Source organism: Arctopsyche grandis, chromosome 1 (genome assembly GCF_051622035.1).
Source record: "Arctopsyche grandis isolate Sample6627 chromosome 1, ASM5162203v2, whole genome shotgun sequence".
NCBI lineage: Eukaryota > Metazoa > Arthropoda > Insecta > Trichoptera > Hydropsychidae > Arctopsyche > Arctopsyche grandis.
Genome location: NC_135355.1, coordinates 26,016,897 through 26,038,213, shown reverse-complemented (window position 1 = coordinate 26,038,213; position 21,317 = coordinate 26,016,897). Strand labels below are relative to the sequence as shown.

Sequence of the window (21,317 nt, the reverse complement as noted above, 5' to 3'; positions counted from 1 at the left end):
CAATAGTCAAAAGCTATCTTCAAATAGCACCAGGTGTAACACGAAACTTTTAGCTGTCAAAACGCCAAGAATTTAAAAGGGAAATCCTATGGAAACCACATTGCAACGTTGCAATAGTTCCTGTTTTGCTAAATATTAAAAATATTGCAACCCCGGGTAAACAATAACAATAAATATGGGACAAACGATTGAGTATTTAAACTTATGCCTAATAGTTTGTGCATGAACAAACTTATTCCTTTTTATCAATTTGATCTTTTGCGTACACTATAACTGGCCAGATTGGTTCATGTATGAACAAACTAGTATATTTACAAATTAACAAAATGTACAATTAAACTGTAACATATATGTACATATGACGAAATTTCAATTTAACGTAGTACTAACGCAGGAATTCTGACAAATACGCTATAAATATCGCTCACAATTGAAATACGGATGCAATTCAATACATACATATATTATTTCCATAGATAATTTAAGACAATCGCAATTCCTCAACTTTATTGAATTTTGACAATCTTTGGCCTTAAAAATTTTAAACGTGTTGTATCACCAGTATCGAATATGAGTCAATGTACCGTTCGGTCTAGTACGAAATCAAATTTTAATTTATGTACATATGTGTATATCTTAACTGAGGACATCACCATGACTCAACTTATACATCAAACTAATCCACTAATCCACATAAAACCATATGATCGCGAATCTGACAGGTCTAGACTTCAACATGGAACTTACTGTTGTCGTCGCGTCGCGTTGGCGTCTTATTAAGTCATCATGAGTAAGTACATAAGACTTGTACTTTATATTCACAACACATTTTTCCGTTCTTTATTATACGAAAAATACTAAAAGCTCGGATGCTCAATATAAATTCAACGGTCATTATTTACGCTACAGCATTTAAAACGAACTACAAATCGATACAAAAAAAATAGCCTTGCATCAGCATAATAGCAACACAAACCGTAGAAGACGGAACATTTTCGAAGAACTGTTAGATGATTAAGTCAATACGAATACGCATTATACATATATTCACATGCATTATATTATTATATTATGCGATGAAAATGTACGAAGAGGAAAAGATTTCCCCAGCGAAAGAACACAGATGTTCGCAATAAAACACGAACTCATATTGCTACCCTATCGCCGAAGTAACATTTGTTACAGTGTAAGTTACGCCCTTTCTTGATTCGACTGATTTGATATACATATTATGTGTACACAATGGGGAGCTAAACGTAACCATTTTTCGAATCCATAATAGAAACGCACTTAAATTGTGAGTTTATGATAATTTCATAAGTAAAATGAACGATACTCTCTCATATAATATTAAAAAAAATTACTGCCTCACAATAGAAAACCTGTTATTTGAAAAACCTGTGTGAACAGACGAGTTTTTTATGCCGTTGTTTTTAAAAGTACAGTTTTATGCGATCATATGATCTCGCTGCAGGTGATTATATGTACTGTTTTTAGCTAAGACGAAGTCTTTTGTCGTTATAATTAAATTTTGAAAGTAGCTGTTTGATCGGTTAGGTTAAGTGCATTCACTGTTTGAATAGCGAAGACAAATATTTTATTATTACGATAAAGTTCATCAAAAAATCAACGATGATTAAAATGTCCGCAAACATATCCTTAGTATTGAAACTTTTGAATTTATTCATAATATTATTCAGTGATTATTTTTATTTTTGCAAATTACAAAAAAAAATTAAGGAAAAAAACTCTCATACAAATATTTTTTTTTCAAATAGCACATTTAAAATACCCATGTATGTATATATTATATTATAGCATTATTAGTGGAAAAACACATAAAATATTCATTTACATATAATATTTAGAGATACTTCATAATATGAATTTCAACTATATGTATGTACATAAATTACATTAATATATAAAATATCATTTAATATGTATATGCAAGGCCAGGGTACATACGATTTTCGATTTTTCTTTTAGCTCAATATTTTAATTATGCATGTTACAGTGTACGTTTCATTCGTTCATGAACATACTAGATTGTTCACATACGAAGTTATCTAGCCAGTTATATTGTACACAAAAGAACAAACTGACAAACGAACTAGTTTGTTCATCCACAAACTATTAGGTTTAAGTTAAAATATTCTCAATTGTTTGTCCTATACTCTATGTATGCTTACCTTGGGTTGCGACATTTAAATTAAAATAGCGAAAACGGGAATAATAGCGACGTTGTAATGTGGTTTCTATAGGATTTCCCTTTTAAATACTTGGCATTTTGACATCTCAAAAGTTTTGACACCTAAAAACTTTATGCGACATCCGGAGAGCCTATTTGAAGATAGCTTTCGGCTGTTGAAAACCAATAGTTTGTGTATGAACAAACTATTATGTTCCTAAACAAGGCGGAGTGAACACTTGGACTAATATATATGTATGTATGCATATGTTCATATATTGACCATCTTCTATCAATCGTAATGGGAATACCGACTTTACTGAAACTAATATTTATTCCACAATTTAATTCCTCATTTTTGCTTTCATAAAGCAACGGAATACTTTTCTACGATATAAATACATACATACTTACAACCTTCACGGTGAAGCTGATACGCTCGAAGTCGAGTTACCCCATTAAATAATACACAATAAATCATCTACGTTAATTTATTTATTAGAAAATATATAGATAAAGTAATTATACAACGTAAACAACTTATGTCGTAAATAGCATTTGAATTGTTCAATTGAGTCGATGTCCGATGCTAGTGATCCGCGACAATGCCAATGGAACGGACATCCTCAGTCCATTGGCGGATGAGAACGAAATGGAATCGCATCGTCACGATGAGACGAAACGACGTGCGATATACTAATGGACTCCAATCAATTGCCATAAAGCAGTGGTTCTAAATCTTCAGTTCAAAAAGAAGAAAAAAAAACACTAGTATGAGAGTGGGTCGAGCCGCAAAGATATTTAGCTGACATGCAACGAAAACCCAGTTTTTCAAATACAAAAGAAATACTAAGATAATCCAGAAATATATGAAAACGATCTAATACCATCACTATGGATATTTATAATAACTAAATCTATAATTTTTCCGTATCGTCTTATTTTCTATAGCTCCGCATAGTTTCACCAACAATAACCAAAGTTAGAATAGTGCAAATCATCGATAGACTTTTGGCAATAGTTTTCATAACGTTGTTTTTCAAATAAGCATCAATAAAGGTTTTCAGTTGAAATTAATGACATTCGGAATTATCACAGTTTGAAAGTCGGACCAATAAAGCATCGTTTACAATGACTGTAAATCACATGTACTGCATACTGAATTAAGCATCGGGTCATTTTTATTTACTGATTTATGTTTATAAAATTAAAGCAATTTATTGGTTGTTGAATTTGTCAGAAGATTTGTACATATTTCATATGCTCGAGCTACGAATACAAGAATCGACCGGAAATGAAACTGAATTATGTACAGTTTATTTTGAATAAAACTGATAAAGCAACACGCTTGAATTCCTAAATATCAGTAGCGCGTGCAAATTGCGATCTTTTAACCTTTCAATCGGGATAATCGCTTTGTTCGGACATTGGCTGTTTGGTTTGCTACGATACAATAAACGTGAGAAACTCTTCAGTCTCCACAATTAAAATGAAAATAAGCAAATAATTAACAAATTTCCAATAGATTTGATGTTTCATAAATGATAAACCACTAGTGCGCTTTTTTTTGTTAAGTGATGTTTATGAGCTGAAAGTAAAATTGTGTGATATTTATGTATAATACAAATTTGCGAGATGAATAAAATCAAGACGGAGTGCATTTGAACGAATGAATGCCGTTTTTAAATCAAAAATGTATCTTTTCCTAAAGAAGAAAATCTTCGATTAATGTGTTTTTCCAGTGATGACTTACGGATGTGAAACTTTACATTGAACGCTAAGATGTTACACAAAGTCCAACGCACTCAAAGAAGTATGGAACGCTGTATACTTAGCTTAACGAGGAAAGGCAGGAAGTGGAATACGTGGGTGAGAAGTATGATAAGGGTAGTGGATATAGTCGATAGAGTGGAGATTGAAATGGCAATGGGCGGGCCACGTGGCTAGAAGAATGGACGAAAGGTGGACAAAAGAAGTGCTAGAATGACTCTCGAGAGAATGCAAAAGGGTAAAAGGAAGACCGTAGACGAAATTAGGAAAATGTGTGGGGTGAGATGGATGCGAGTTGCACAAAGAGACGATGAGTAGCTGTAGATGATAATGATGATGATGACATATTTGCGAATTTAATATGAACCTATTAAGTATTTATTTTAAATTGAAAAAACACATATACATATTTATATGTGTGTCGAATTTTTTAAATTTAATTAATTAATTTTTATGTAGATTTTTTGTATTATATAATAATTTTCATATACATATGTACATATGTACATACATACATGCATACGTAGAAAAGTTTTATCAAACAGAATAAAGTCGAATCAGTCGTCAACTCGCCGTGAACCTACATAACTGGTGTCTCAAAAGAAATGTTTTAGATTCAGAATCATTTAGGTCTATTTAATTTTCGAGCAAAGTTTGTTCCACTCGGAACAATATGCACATGAAACATCGTAGATCTAAATTAGTATAATTTTGAACGACCTTCATTGAGATCGCGATGCAATTCAATATCAGTTTCAAAGCATCAACGCGGAAGCTATCTTTCATTTTTTTTTCTTTACGGCTGACGTTGAATGCAAAAGTGGATTAATTAGCGAATTCTTTATCTGACTTCCTAAAATCATTTTCAATAGAATACGAAAAATATTTCATATTTTTAATTGCGGGGGAGATCGGCATTGAGTCAACGTACGTTCCATGGATGCGTGGGTGCACATTTTGCATAGGATTCGGCTGTAATAACTCGCTTGCAAAATGACAGGATTTGTCAGGACGTTATGTCATCCGACGAGGAGGTCAGCAATGACCTCGTGGCACCGTGCACAACTTTCGGTCGACGCTGTAGAACCGGTATTTCGCCAATCTGATCGCGTACTATTGAGGTCAATGCTCACGTCCTTTCACATACGTACCCATACACACACATGTGAAGAAATTGTTCACGATCAGAAAAAAATCAAATAGTAAAATCTACGTATGTACATTACATACATACATACATATATAAAGTGACCGATAAAGGGAATCCCGAGGAAAGAAAAAGGAAAAACATAAAGGACATGACACGAAAGCGAAATTCGCAAAAAGGCACGAACTTATAATGCGTTGAAATTGTGATCAGAAACGTTTTCGTATTTGTTAGATTTTTTACGAGTTTGGATTTATCCATCATATTCAGTTCAACATTGGAGATACACACATAGCTACAGCATATGGTATCGTATTATTATAATTATTGTTATCAGTTTTTTTTAAATTTGATAACCCGGTATTGTGAGCATTGCGTTGCATTTGATCGATAATAGTGCATTGAACCATTAACTCATTTAATGCGTTGTAGTTTTTATAATACACTAGCTGAACCCGGCATGCGTTGCAATGCCACAATAACGCATGCAATTCCTGTTCTCGTTTCCGTTCCTGTTTCTCGATTTGTTTTAATAAGTGAATGTTCAGTTTCAAATTAATACTTAATAATCAAATTAAATTACAATAATGATTATATGTCGGAAAAACGCAGGCGGCGAACACAATTGAAATTATTCGATTGTTGGTTTGTTTTACCCTAACATCGCAGGTAGCGACGCGATCACATTTGAAATTATTGAGTTGTAATGCCACTCTTTCCTGTTTTCCCGTTCCCGTTCCCGTTTTTGGGCGATTTTTTTTTATAAAAACCATCGCGGGCATACACACAATATCTCTATGTAAGTTTCATCGCAGTCGGTTGGATGGTATAGGAACGCATACGTGATAGACAGACAAACATTGATTTTCATATACCTATGTATATAGATTTAGTGCTTATTTGTCATTTATAATATGATCGGTCGGCTTTGAATGTTAATTCCTTTGGAAATAGGAAGACGAAGAGACATATCGAATTGCCAACATTCTTATACAATTATCTGCTTATAATATACCAAGCATTGCAAAGGTTCCACTGAAACAAGGTTGCAAAGAAATAAATGCATTTGTATTATATAAAATAGTATACAACTTCCTAGAGTTTGAAGTTCAACATCAAGTATGATTTTTCATTCAAATTTCTTACGAAACGTTGTAAGGGACTATGGTTTTTTTAATAGAAAAATAATTTCAAAACAGTGGTAAAAATTGGGTGTGTTTCCCCTCGAAGATTCATTTGTAAAACATGCAAACTCGGAATTGCCCGAATTTTGAAGGGGAAAAAAGCGTGCCGGTTCTATGCATGATTTCCGGAAACGAAAAACTTTAGTAAACATGTCACGCTGATATCTGGCAACGCCTTGAAACATTTCTCAGAAGAAAACTTGTAAAAATATACGGAAAATATCGGAAAAGTTACTTTTCTCTTTCCAATAATCAATACCATACGCAACGAATAAAGCGGAGAAATTTCCTACGCAAAAAAATATATTGAGATTTCACTGAATATAAATAACGTGAACAAACGTTTCACAAGAACAATGAAAAATTGTGTACATTAATTAGAGAGAAGAGCTTATTATATTATTTTTCTGACGATTCTTAGAAATCAAGATCAGAACAATTGTGAGATATTTAAGCGACGACGACTCATAACAAAATTCTCCAAGTGCTCTTCCCATACGAAGAATTCAATACAAATTTCTTCAGTGGAGACCAATTTTAATTAAAATCAGAAGTTATAATAAAAAGAAACATGTTATAAAAACATGACACTTGATATACATATATGTACATACATACATAGACGGGAAGTAGATAAAAACAAACATCTTCACATTTCATCGTTATCTCAAGACATATATTATATTATCTTTATCAATCGACTCTTATTTGTATACCTGCCTACTATGTACATGTATATACGAAGACATTATGCAAACTTCGTCGTTAAATTTAGATCATAAAAAACAGACCGAGAAAATGAGATAAAACTATTTAGATCGAAAAAAAAGTCAGTACAGGGCTATGCTTATTTAAATTATTCTGAATAAAAATATTATACACGAACCAATGAATTTTTAAAAAGGCTCTAGAGCAGGAATATACAAAGAACTACCGCCAATAAGATGAAGCTAGAATGCAGACGGTTCTTATTGATACTTTAGGGAGGCAGTATTGCTTGGCACAAATTCAAAAGTATAAAAGCAGGCGAGGTTCAGATGAAACGTGTCCGGTCTAGAACCATGACCTTAGACTTCGAGGTCTATCGTACAGTTAGAAGTACAAATGACGCGACATGAATAAAGAATGAAGAGTTGGAAGACGAGCTCGTGTCCATACTTGGGTTACGTGCCGAGAAAACATTGGATTGAAACTGTATAAGAGTTGGGATAGATTCTGCCCGATCGACTCTTTTTGTGGCCCTTTCTATTATGAGTAATTAACCAGATCTAGCTAGGGCTAAGCAGATGCAGAATCATTAGTATTAGTGTAAATATATTAAAAGGTTAGATCTTTTTTCTACTGCGACAGATTTAACTGCGACAAGAGATGTTCTCCGTTTTTAATCATAGCTAATTTGACATTATCCAATGACAAAGTCTCTTTAGATGTTTGTAATTAAATCTTCGTCTTACGACAATTTGTGTAATATCTACGTGTTTCAATCATCGTAGCAAGTAATAAATCTCGAGTTCATGTTATATATGTATATTAAAAATTCTTGAGTAATATATACGTACATACAAATATTACTCAAGAATTTTTTATCGTAACCATGTAGCATTTATCGTTCTGGATATAAAGTTTTGTGGTAATTTGATTATTTATACGATTCAATTTGAATTAAAGAAAAAAAACTTAAAATTCACGGTTGAATCCAAAGGTAAATATTTGTACCGTGTGCAAATATTATTCGTAACAAATTGTATGTAATCTATTTAGAATGATGTTTGACTTAAGTTGGTCTGGGAAATTTATATTCATAGTGCATACATTATATTTTACCTACTCGCATATATGTACATACATACATATATAAATACTTATATACGTTTAATGTTATTACTTTTTTATATATTATATGTATGTATACATTTATGTATTTTTAGCACATGTTTACAGATCTAGAATCCGGAATTTCATGTTAAAACAATGATTAAACCATTCAAACAATATTTTACACACGGTTACTTCGACAAATAACCATGTGTATATTATGTAAATCCTATTTATAATAAATTGTTCGAATTACCAGGAAATATAATATTTACAAGAGTGCATACTCCGTGTCAGCACAAATTTGATCTTTTAAAAAATATATTATTTTACTAAATAAATTGGCAATGATCCTTGCGTATTTTTCGTATTTGAATACTTAAATCAATCTTCTACATATGACTTATTGATGATGATTGTTTGTCATTTGGAATGATATGCATATTTTAACATTTTTCCACATCTACCAAGAAAAAACACCAGTAAAAAATAAGTATTATAAATAAATATGTAGATTCATGTGTTACAAACATATGTAAATAAAATAAGTATATATATGTATTTATGGGATTTGACCACCTCTCGAGTCCATCACATTCTGGTCATCACTTATCCAACTTCTCCGAGTTAGATGCAATTCTGTCGGTTGAATCTACATATTATAAATATGTACATATATATTATGTAAATTTTTAAAGCCTGTAAAGTCAACATAGTCCAATTTAAATTTTTTTAAATAAATAAATGTCAATATCAAGGCTGTCGAGTCAGCGTCGCAGTCGTGGAGTCGTGGCTTTGTGACTGATGTCTGAGTCGTTAAAAATTCAAGCTACTTCGACTCTGATTTCTATATATTATACATACGAGTATGTATGTATTTGAAAATTAACCCAATCGGAAACAATGGGAAAAAAATTAAAATCGGAGTCTTAGTCGGAGTTAGATTGTGGGAATATTTTGGAGTCGAACTCGCCATTATTAACGATTCTACAGCCCTGGTGAATATTCATTCTGTTTAAAATACATATATTGTGTTTTTGCGACTGTTGACCAATTTTCATTTTATGAATTCCATATAAACGTTGAATGTGATCTCATTAAGGCTTCGCTGATACAGACTAACAGTATTAAGAATTAAATATGCATAATAATTTTATATATTTCATTTTTTATAAATACACACTTAGCCTAAATATAAATGAAATTGTTTAGATTTGTAAGAAAATTCAACTGAAAATTTACAAGAAAACTTGCGAATTATTGCGAAATGGTAACGAAAAAGCATTTAATTTCAAGAACGTCTACCGTTTACTTTCCGAATTAGCATTGTGTACGACCTAACAAAGTACCTATGCACATATGTACATATGTACATATGTATATGTCTGTTGTACTGGCACAAATAATCTGTACGTGCGGACGTATGAAATGTTGAATGATTCATCTGGTGAGAAACTGTCGATTGCTGAAAGTCGAATCGATGTATATTCCATACGATTTCAGCTTATTTAAATGTACATATGTACATTTGTAGTTTAGTCCTCAAAGGTTAACGTCCCGTCTGCGAAACACTTCGAATGCATTTCTTCGTCGGTATAACGATGGAATATGTTCTATTTTAAGTCCTTCGACTGAGTACTTGGAACATATTTGGAATTGTGTTGAATTTTGTCGAGATGCACGCGGTTAGCGTCGAATCGATTCATCTCATGTCCGACGGACAAATTCGTTTGATGAGATTAGTCGTGAGTGCGTATACGAATCTTGCGAAAAAATTTACTTTGAAACGTGACTAGCTTTTTTTGCGGATTCTCATGACTCACGGATAATATGATTTTTTTCACTCCCAGTCTAGGGAATATTTGGTTCCATAATGCTTAATAAAATGGGTCAATTATTGCAGCATCGCAAAACAGTTGAACTCGGTGAAGTTGATCGAAATAACAGATAGTATTGGTTGAAACAGAAGGTCGAGAAGCATCGTTTTTTCCGAAGTTTCCGAACCAGTTAGCGAAAAAGTAATACGCAACTTTGAAATTCGGATTTGTTAATTAAGTTAACACAACTTCAAGAGAACAACACTTGATATTGAATGTTTATATTTTATTGAAACAAAAACAGTTCTCTTTACTTTAAAACGTAAAACGTTTGATTGAAAAAGTTATTGAATTTTTCGAAATAGATACTGTAGAGGACTAAATATTTAAGTCTTTCATTTATCTTGCAAAATAATTTAGTGAAAGATATAGGTTTTTTATTCTATAATTGACATTTAGCGTTTAAAACACGTTGTTGCTGGTTGGTTTGGTATGAAATCCTTAAATTGAGCCAAGCAAGTTCCCAGCCAACTCAGGTACATTAGATGCCACAGTTTGTTCTCTTCTCCTGTGGCACGGACCAATTTGACTGCTTCGTCGCCTGTTGCAAGGGGACATCAAGCTCCCCAACCAGATTATTCTATTAACATGGATTTTTTAAATCTAAAATACGTATGCTGATCTGGTTGAGGGTTTGTTTAATTCGAGATCGTAACGTGTTCTATTATTTTATTTGTTTTATATTTATGTTTATTTTTCTGATCATTGCATCCTTTTTTTTTAACATAGTGATGACTTGGAACCACTCTACAGAGTCACTATGTCAAAATTGGAAATAAAACATAATAGGAAGATTTATCAATAGGTGATTCAGAACCAAATTAAAATCTAAAATATACATACATACATACATACATAGATTCATATCATATAATGTAAAATATATTCATATCATATAATACATACATACACACAATGCGAAAAACGTGATTTTTCTTTTGTATATGACCAAATATTGTAATACATATGTACATATTTGTAAATACTTCGTACCTCATCAAATAAATCAAATACGCAAAAGAATATTTTCACCGAATGACAACGTGAAATACATAGATGCTTCTTTTCCACATCAAGTACAATAAAAATCCAATATACACTCGTCGTCTATAGATATGAATATAAAAATGGATACATAAAGATTTATGTTATACACACATACAATGTATGAAGACAAATCAAAATAATCGCATCGATATTTAAACAATGTAAATATAATAAGTCTTTCGATAAAACGTCAAGAATAAATCACAACATCGACATTTCATTGTCGAGCGGAAAAATTCGATGTAAACGAATTCGTGTTGAATAAATGCATATATTCGTAAAGACATCGCGTCCTAGAGCACGTTGCGTAACCCACAAGTGACCTCACATTTTACCCACTTAAGGTCTTCGGCAAGATATTAACATCTCATTATAATGATCCAGTTTAAGCGCAACAGAACGTAAACAACAAAGACTTTAATATACAATCGTATTTTGCATTCCTTTATCAGACAATCAACCCTTGTTTTTCTTCGGAGAGGTTACGAAACAACAAAAAAACCGTAGCAAACAAATTTATACGAAACGGCCAATTTTCGACGTAATCTCCCCGGAAAATTGTTTGACGAAAAACGGAGCACGTTTCGTTATAACGTCGAATTGGCTATAACGAGGCCCCGCCGTCTTTCGTATCCTCAGCGGAAGGCAATATCTATAAATTCACCGATGCCGATATCAACAAGTGTCCAATTCGCCAACGAAAAATGGCGTTGCGTGCAAAAGTATCTGAAAATTTTCAGCGACAGTAATGCAGGCCAATTTCAAGCAGACGACACAATCCCTCTACTACGGCCTATTGATTTTCAGCCTCGGTAAGAAAATACAACAAATTTTCCACTGTCTGGATCGAACACCCCCGCATTCGCGCTTTTCCAAGTCGTCGACCTTTTGTTATGATTTGTTAGCTCTAGAGAGAACTTTGGCAATTTAATAAAATATCCAATTTGGTAAGATCGAATTTGACAAAAGCGAGTCAATCGTTTGGAAGTGGAGTTAGAACAAATGGATGAACTGATAGGATAAATACAAATCGTGTATTTTTCTAGAAATTTTATCTTAGTGTAGTAATGTTCCAAAATATCATTATTATTTTTTTATAAAAGTTATTTGATCTAAAATGAATGAGTATTTCACTGAAAGTATGCAGCTGAAAAGTACAAATATTTTGACATGGCATCGTATTTCAGCCGTTTTAATTTGTTCTTTTAACGTCCAAACTCAATATCATTGATAATGCGTACACATGTGTGTATTCTTCCATACGGATAATATATAATTTAGAGCATATTATATATTTTTAATGAGTTTTTACGTATATTAAAGCACTACGTATGTATGATATATATTCTTTTAAGTAATGAATATTTTACCAAGGTCTAGCTTAGCACTTCAAACACTTCAAAAATTAAATCGATATTCAATTTAAACGTAGAACATTCTATTGTATTTCTTATTAATATAATAGTTCTAACAAAGAGTAGTTAGTAATTCCCGTTACTAGCAGTTGGAGCCACAGCTTCAGTGGAAACGCACAATATCTAATAACGACGATCATCAGTTGAACGCGTTGCATCATTATCCAATTAAGCTGTTGCAACATCCTGCTTTACAAACAGTACGCAATTCCGCGTTCCTTATTCCCATACGCAGAAATAAACAAAAAATTATAAGTGCCAATGATCTTACCTTGTTTTTCGAATGATACTGGCTCCGAATCTTCTGGAAATTTCCGTCGGCTTTTCACTGATGCTTCGATTGACTTCTTTGGGGTTGAAGTTTTCTACAGACGAACTCAACTCCAGACCACCTTCTGCGACAGTATCTAGAGATTCCTTAGCTTCGTCGTACTTTTTCTTAGACGCCCGTTTGGAGTCCCTGCCGATTCCGCCGAGCAAAGACCTTTTATTCTTTTCCTTAGACTCTTTAGAGTCCGTACACTTCGAGACGTCATTGTTGTTTGCTTCCTTGGTTGTCTCTTCATTGTCTATCTGGTGGCATACGGAGCCTTCGAAACCCTGCACGAAGCAGAGCATAACACCGTTGTAGTCGCTTTTCATCCAGTCAATTTTGGACTACGATTTCACATCGACTTGTACCAATAATGTTCATCGTAGCTGGGAAAAATTTTCACTTGCTAAATACTCCACCAAATACAATGCTTCCCAGAGCGATTATAATTATCGTTTTACGAAATTTCTCAATTAGAACTGTTAGCATTATTATTTTGAAACCCACTGATTGAGTTTATAGGAAATGCATGGACATACAGAAATATTATACCAGTTCACAGCGCGAAATCGAACACTGAAATTGATTTAGAAAAAAACGACATTTTATACATATTTGCGATGTTGCAACGCATACAAAATCAATGCTAGGTAATCGATTTTACAATTTTTAGATTCATCACGTTTCCTTTTATATTCAATTACATAAATATATGAGAAAAATTTATGAATTTTTCCGCTTATTCCCCACATTCGATATGAAATGTAAAACACCGATATTTATGATACTTAAATTAGATTGTAAATTAAACTTTTATGTGGTATAATATTTTTTTTAATATTATTATTTCAGCTCGCTTTTAGTGCGTATAAAAATTTCAATTTGATGGCAAGTTGACAGTATTGTCGATGAAGTTCATTTTTCAAAGTGACAGCTTCCATTTTTCTGTGAACGAACGGTTCGCGTTGATCGACTTTTGCCATCGAAATATTATTAAAAAAGGCATAAACATTACCGAGTCGAAGTTATTATGTATAATAAAGAATGGCATTATACATATTATATTAATAAAAAAAATCGTTACATTCATGAACATTGTATTTATGTACATGCAAAAATCATAAGTAAATATTTCGTTTGGGCAAAAATACGTTAAGTTCAACGCCAAACGATCAATTTCACAGAATTATAACCAGTAAACCTAACAAGTTTTTTATTTGCGGTATTTATTTTATTTGGCTGAAATTTATCGACATCGCGGTAAATCTCCGGCCGAGATTTATTTATTCACAAATACACGTACGATTCGAGAAACGGCGCTTATCTTAAATAAAGAAAAACCCTAAACTGCCTACAATATAAAGGTTGGCGAAAACTTTGTGGCACGCGAGCCTCGAATAAACAGAATTTTTAATACCCGAATAGTAGGTAATAACACTCTTAACTGACCTATTAAAAGTCGCACAAACTCACGCATTTTTTCACTCGACGTACGCGATATACATACATACAAATATATGTACGTATAATATGTATATTTTCCGATATGTGAAAATCGTCACGAAAAGCGTGTTACACGCATATTACAACCGGATTCATTATACCACAGTTATTACGACTATGAAATAATAGTAAACAATTGAAAATTATAGCCAGGTTTTTGAATGAATTGTTCATATGTAAGAAAATTAATTTGGGTATATTTTCAAAGTTAAAAAAATCCCTTGATGCATTTATGTAACCAAACATGTATCATCAAAATATTTAACTTAATATATAACGCCAAATACTTTACATAGAATGCAACATAAAAACTACGTACATAGATAAAGTAAAAAATATGAAATGTGTACATACAACGACTAGATAGTATTGTTTGGATTAGGATAAGCCTTGTATGTACATAAAATGCACCCCAGATTCAAGTAGATTAAAAATTCATTATTCGACAAATTAATTGGGTCAAATTACAAATTAATTGGGTATATATATATATATATATATATATATATATATATATATATATATATATATATATATATATATATATATATATATATATATATATATATATATATATATATATATAATTAAACATAATTAAAAATAAACAACAAGAAAATAATGTGATTGAGTGTGAGTTGATTGATTATAATGAAATTACAGACACAACAGGCAAACATGTGCAGGTAATTGATCACCAATAATCCTAATGACTCGTTTGTAAAGAATTACATCGATATTAACGTATAATAGGAAATGAATATAAAACAATGGTGATCTTTTTATGCCATGCACATATATATGTATGTACATGTATATATATGTACATAAATATAATACGGTACATTTGTAGGATAAAATTAAAAATGTGTAGCAATCTGACAAATATTGAATTCCGAACTGAAAACGTCGTGTCGATTTAGCAACGCACGAACGGTCGTCGAATGCACTTTTGCATTATTTTGTAAGTAAAATTAGATTGAATCGCATGTGAGTGCGTTGTAAACTGCAAGGAGCACTGCAGTAACCATAGGGATTGAATACCAAAATAAATTTAAATCAATAGATTGCTCGGCGGCGTGTTTACGAATATTTTAAATCTGAATTCGAGTTAAGACTTCGGAGAACGGACAGTTCACAAACGAGGCAATCTTTTTAAGTAATGAAAATTCAGACGGATCGTCGGAACGGAACGTTCGTTAATTTTCAGGAAAAACCCGTTACTTTTTTTTTTAGAAAGATCTGAATTTAATTTATTAGTCCGAGTGAATGTGTGGCATTTCGTAACGACTATAATGTCATAATATGCAGAATAAACGAACGGAATGCATAAAATATGCAAGGTAATTAATTTAACGACGATTTGCACAATTTTGTTTTCGATATTTCAAAGTGCTGATTAAACGATCACATACGTGCATACAATTGTAAAATACACGCAATAAAGCCTCAATGCACAAAATACGTCAAAAGAACAAAATATCTTATGCATGTACATATTTTGAAACTGAATTTCTTCAATCTTAATTAAATATATAAAATTACCGAGAATACGGATGTATACATATTAATATATGTGCCGCTCTGAAGCGTTTATTTGCATAATACGTTGAAAATTGATAAAAACGAATTAATTAGAATAATTTGTTCTAATGAAAATTATCTACAATTAAAATCGCGGAAATATTACGAGTAGGTTTTCCCGCAGTATTTCTACATAGCACATTATTTTCTGATTTAATCCAGCGTAAGATACGCACATCCTTATGAATGCGTAGCACACCCTACCTAGAAAATTAAATTCATTGCATTATTGATTTTTCCACCTATTCATAAGCCTACATTGATAAAACATACTTTCAAACTTATATACAAAGGGAATAAAAATAAATAAATTAATTAAAAGCAATGAAATCAACTATATTTATACATATGTATGTACATCAGTACATATATAAAACGCTTATATCGACACATTGGAAAATGTTAAAGTACGTTGGGAGGATATTTTTTAACTAATTATTAACTAAAGGTACAGACACAGAGAGTACTACGTGTTTTTTTAGATAATTTTGAACATGAAAAAAAAAACAGCACACCTAATCTGTACCGTCGCGATCATTGGCAAAACTCACCCCATGAAGTTTTTTCGGTGATCTTTTATCCTTGTACTGACATACATAGGTTAGACATACATACATTTCTATATTTGAAGAAATATAGGAGAAACTAGTCGAAATAATTAATATCGTACGAATCAAAAATTACTTGAAAATAAGCCCATCCCACCTGGAAACAACGAGGACGTCCCGTACCGCACTTTTGAATGTGTTCTCACTATACGGGTGCAGACACGCACAGTGGTACATGTACACATTAAAAAAAAAACGCTAACATGCCTGATCTAAACCAGGCCAAAATTCGCAAGCTGGAGTTTTTGTCGGTAATATATTTTCCTAGCATTGACGGTGACCGATAACGGCGATTCCCATATTTAAATAAATGTCGAAACAACAATATCGTACGAATTAATAATGACACAAGTCACGCCCATACACAACCGGAGTCTACATTGGCATACCATGCCGTACGATTCTGTGTTGTCTGCACATTGAATCATCGCATTGATGATATATTCAATAGCCTACATATTCAAACAATGTACCTGATTCTTTTAAAATGAATATTATAATATAATATTCCAAATTTCTGTTATTTTTTTTAAATTACAAAAAAAAACATTTATTCTGGAAATTAACCTTTCAACGAAGGGGGCATTATTTTTGTACACAAATAATGAATGTAAAACTAAAAAGTTTTCTTTATATTATAGATATACACTTCAATATAGATATGTATATACTTCCTTAAATGAATGTACATATTTTTATTTTTATTTTTTTTTTTTTTATGTAGTTTAATATGAAAAAAAACAAGACAAAAAAAACCGTTTTGTTGCTACACTTTTGCAGTAAATTTGACCAAAAAAAAAGTAAAAGTTTGAACACGGCCAACATTTACAAAGAAAGAAATTAAAATTTCAATCAAAGTAATCAAAGTAAAAAAAAAAAAACAAGAACTCGCACATTCATGCGTACACACACACGTGCGACGAAAGCAAAACAAGCGCGTCCACCGACACGACAAGTCAGTGTTGTCAGTGCGTATTCGAACACCCACAACTGCAAAATATTTATTTTTTGAATAATCAACAATAACGAAATGTATGCGCCGCTCCACCGACCTACTCATCACACAGAGTAATCAGATCGCGAGACAAGAGACCGAACGAACGGCCGACCCGAACGGATCGTCGCCGTGGACTGAGCTGGAATCATCAGCTCTAGAGCTACATATTATACATACATACTCGTAGTTGGCCAAGTAACGGGTGTTGTGTCGCGGAGCGCTTGCGCAACAGCCCGCCTCTCATTAAGGCTGTTGTGGACACGTGGCTGCGTATTGAGCGCTTTTCAGACCAAAGCCTAGCATACGCCTACCGACAATCACAGCTGATCGTTCGCCTACATCTTTTGTGTACTCCTCTCGCAGATTCCTCCACTGAGTCGTCTCAAACCGAAAAAAATACAATTTTATGCCTGCCTCTATCTAATATATACAGGTAGTCCTCGACTTACGACGGTTCGCACTTTCGACCGAAAAAAAAAATTAATTAATTATTTTTCAAAAATTGATTTGCGGATGTGAGTTATGAAAACAGGGAATTCTCTTTCGAAAGAAATGAAACATCGCAGTAGTTTTAAAAATTAAGTTATGACTCAATCCTTTGGGATTCGTCACCAGTCGCAAACTCATACGGTCGTTACCGTTTGTTACATAACTGTTCGTTATTGTTTTAGGATGTTTATTTTCTCAATTTCGTGTTGATTAGTGCTCAAATTTTTATTTTTAATGTGTGATCAAGAAACGGGATAATGACTGATAAAAAAACTCTTGTTAAAAAAAAAGAGAAAGGTGATAGACTTAGAAATGAGACTTGAAGTGATAAAACAATATGATATGATAGTGGTAAAAAAGTGATTGACTTGGCAAATAATTTGAAATTGTCACATTCAACGGTCTCCACTATTTTAAAAGATAAAGAAAAAATTCGTAAAGCCGTTAAAGGGTCCTTGTCAATCAAATCTAAAATAAAAAATAAAAAAAAGACTCGGACCCATTCAACAAATGGAAAAATTACCAGTGATTTGGATCGATGACAAGATTGAAAAGCGAATTCCATTGCGTCTCTTAAAGCTCATTATTTAAAAATTACATTTGCGCAAGGCATTGAAGCAATAGAAGAAGGAAAAACTTTCCAAGAATTTTGGAAAAATTATAATATCCTTCATGCTATAAGAAATATAGATAAGGGATGGAAAGAAGTTACTTCGGCATGTATGTACGGAATATGGAAAAAACTCATCAATCGATTTGAACCCGTTTCTCTTTCCATATACGAAAAAGAAAAAAATGTCGAGGATATTATTAACCTAATCGTACAATTTAGTGAACGTCTACAATTGGACGTAGATAATGAAGACATCAACCAACTTCTTGAAAAAGATTCAGATGATCTAACCAATGCAGAATTATTAGATCTTGAAACTCAAATGGTTGCAGAAGAGGATATTGATGAAAATGAATCAATCGCATATGCAGAACCGCTGAAAAAAAAATTTATTGAAAGAAATGGCTGCTGCTTTTAATTTTATTAATCAAGGAATACAAAAGTTTGAAATGATGGACCCAGACAGTGAAAGATTTTCAAATGTGAACCGCAGGATTCAAGAAAATCTCGCATGCTACCAAGAAATATATAGAGAAAAAAAAACAGGATACTGTTCAAACAAAATTAGACACATTTTTCAAAAAAACTCATACGACTGTATCTCAAACTGAAGATGAAGAAATGGATTGCACTTATGTGATAAATGATGAGGATGTATAATTTATAATTAATAAGTACGGATGATGTATATGTTTAATTTTTTTTAAATTTAAATATGAATTCATTTGAATTACTGTATTAACCCTTTGACTGCTACAACAACGATAAATCGTTGTTTTGAAATCGGCGAAGATTGCTACGACGATCGTTGTTGACGTCATTAATTGTCGTATTTCAATACTTTCTTTGAGCCACCAGCGCATCAGTGGCACGAAACATTTTTTTTATATACGTATTTATATTTATTTTTCAATCAAGCTTTATAAATATTTATCAATTTTTTAAATAAAAGCTCTTCAATTTCGGGTTCATCATCAAAGTAAATTTCGGGTTCGTTGTCAATGTCATATAAGGAGTTATTACTTGGGAATTGATTATTATCGATAAATTCATTTTCAGAATCAGTAGAGCTGCTGATTTGTCGAGTTCCTCGGCGAGGAGCTATTATTTCGCTTTCATCACTTTCACTGTCCGATATCATTTTGCAGAGTTAAAATAAATGGCAAAAAACAATAGAAATCCGCTTTCAATTATATAGGTCATGAATTCATGCAATCAATCAAATGCAACTGAAATGCATACAAAATGTTTATGATACATGTTGAAAAATTATTTGATTATTAGAAACTTCGCATCCTTGTGTGTCTCGCTCATACGTACACAATTAAAACCAAGAAAGAAAGAGAGAGAGACCGCTACCTGTTTCGAATATATCGCATGTTGTAAGGATACATCGATATCTAAAAATAGATTATTGAAAAGAATAAAGCCTCGGAAAACAATCGTCAAAACTTATTTAGTGTATATATGTAGGTATCTCTTTCGCACGCACGCATGTAAAAGCAAGACAGAAAGAGAGAGCACGAGTCCACGACTGCTTCGGCGAAGTAAGTAAGTAAAAAAAAATATTATATTTATTTTTTTTCAAAATAATTACAAATGTTAGCATTTTTCGCTTGGACATTGAAAAACCTCGTAGCAGCCAAAGGGTTAATAAAAGTAAGTAAAATCACCGAAAAAAAAATATAAATATATTCCTCGACTTACGACGGATTCGACTTACGACCGAGGTTCAGGAACGTATGAAAACAGGAACTGTAATTCGGAAAGAAACTTTGCATTTATGTATGTATGTATGTATGTATCGTCAAAAATATAACACAAAAGAAGAAAAATAATAACCAAACAGAAATTAAAGTGTACCATTTATCGGCCCGGCAAATAAAAATAATGCCCGTCTCCAAAATAGCTCGCACGACAGATTCGGTTTTCGACCGGCAAATCAAACGTCAAATGGGTTAATATTTTCGGGATAATATTTTATTATAGTCAAAACGACATTTGATGTGAATTAAACATCTCTAAAAATACTCGCACGACAGAATCGGCGTTCGCGCGGAAAATCAAACGTCAGTTTGATTTTAAAATTGACATTTAGTAGTCTATTTTGTAAAATCGACTATCGCTAAAAATCGATTCTGAACTAAGAAGAGGTTAGTAAAAATATTGACACCGAAATATTTAAAGCTGCAATTCAAAAATTTTATCACACCTGTACTGGTTATTTGAATAACTCTAATAATAGTTTTGTGGAAATGGTAAGTATTTTAATGGGTCCTACTACGAGAAATCCCCTGTGGACGAACATCGAGGAAAGCTATTTGTTTTTTCGTATATCTATTTTTAGAATAGTTACCATTTCTTTACAACTAAAAGAAATAAACGCAAAATATTCATCACCCATTGCAGATAAATTTAGTCGATTATGAGTGACTGAATTTTATAAAATACATATAATACAAGGAGGTCAAGATTTTGACGTAAAACAAGACATTAAGCGTAAAAATATGACACTGCCTGCTTTTATTTTTAAGAAGTACACATTTGGCGTAGCGGATTTTGTCAAATATTGACCCACTTCTCAATTTGATTTGAATACGAGAAAACGGCAAAGAAGCACCGTGTCTTATATCTGCACACATTAGGTACTGTTGAGGCACTTTTTGTTAATTATTTAATATTCATAAACATATATACATATATGTATATACATAGATTATTAACAAAAAAAATCAAGCGCAAAATCGGAGTCGTTCAAATGTAA

At 32.4% G+C, this 21,317-nt stretch overlaps 1 protein-coding gene across 7 annotated transcripts in view; it reads right to left on the bottom strand.

Annotated features, from left to right (window-relative positions):
* LOC143909370 (uncharacterized) overlaps positions 1-21,317 on the bottom strand; it is a 90,266-nt gene that overhangs the window by 46,795 nt on the left and 22,154 nt on the right. Inside the window, exons 1-2 of one of the 7 annotated variants that reach the window (XM_077427346.1) lie at positions 17,482-17,589; positions 12,718-13,335 (exon numbers count right to left, since the gene is read on the bottom strand). The exons of 4 other annotated variants lie outside the window; for them this stretch is intronic. In XM_077427346.1, the coding sequence (XP_077283472.1) occupies positions 12,718-13,088 (371 nt within the window). In that variant the 5' untranslated portion in view covers positions 13,089-13,335; positions 17,482-17,589. Of the gene's footprint in view, positions 1-12,717; positions 13,336-17,348; positions 17,590-21,317 lie in introns of those variants that run through there. 2 more of the 7 variants (XM_077427362.1, XM_077427355.1) reach the window with 2 other exon arrangements.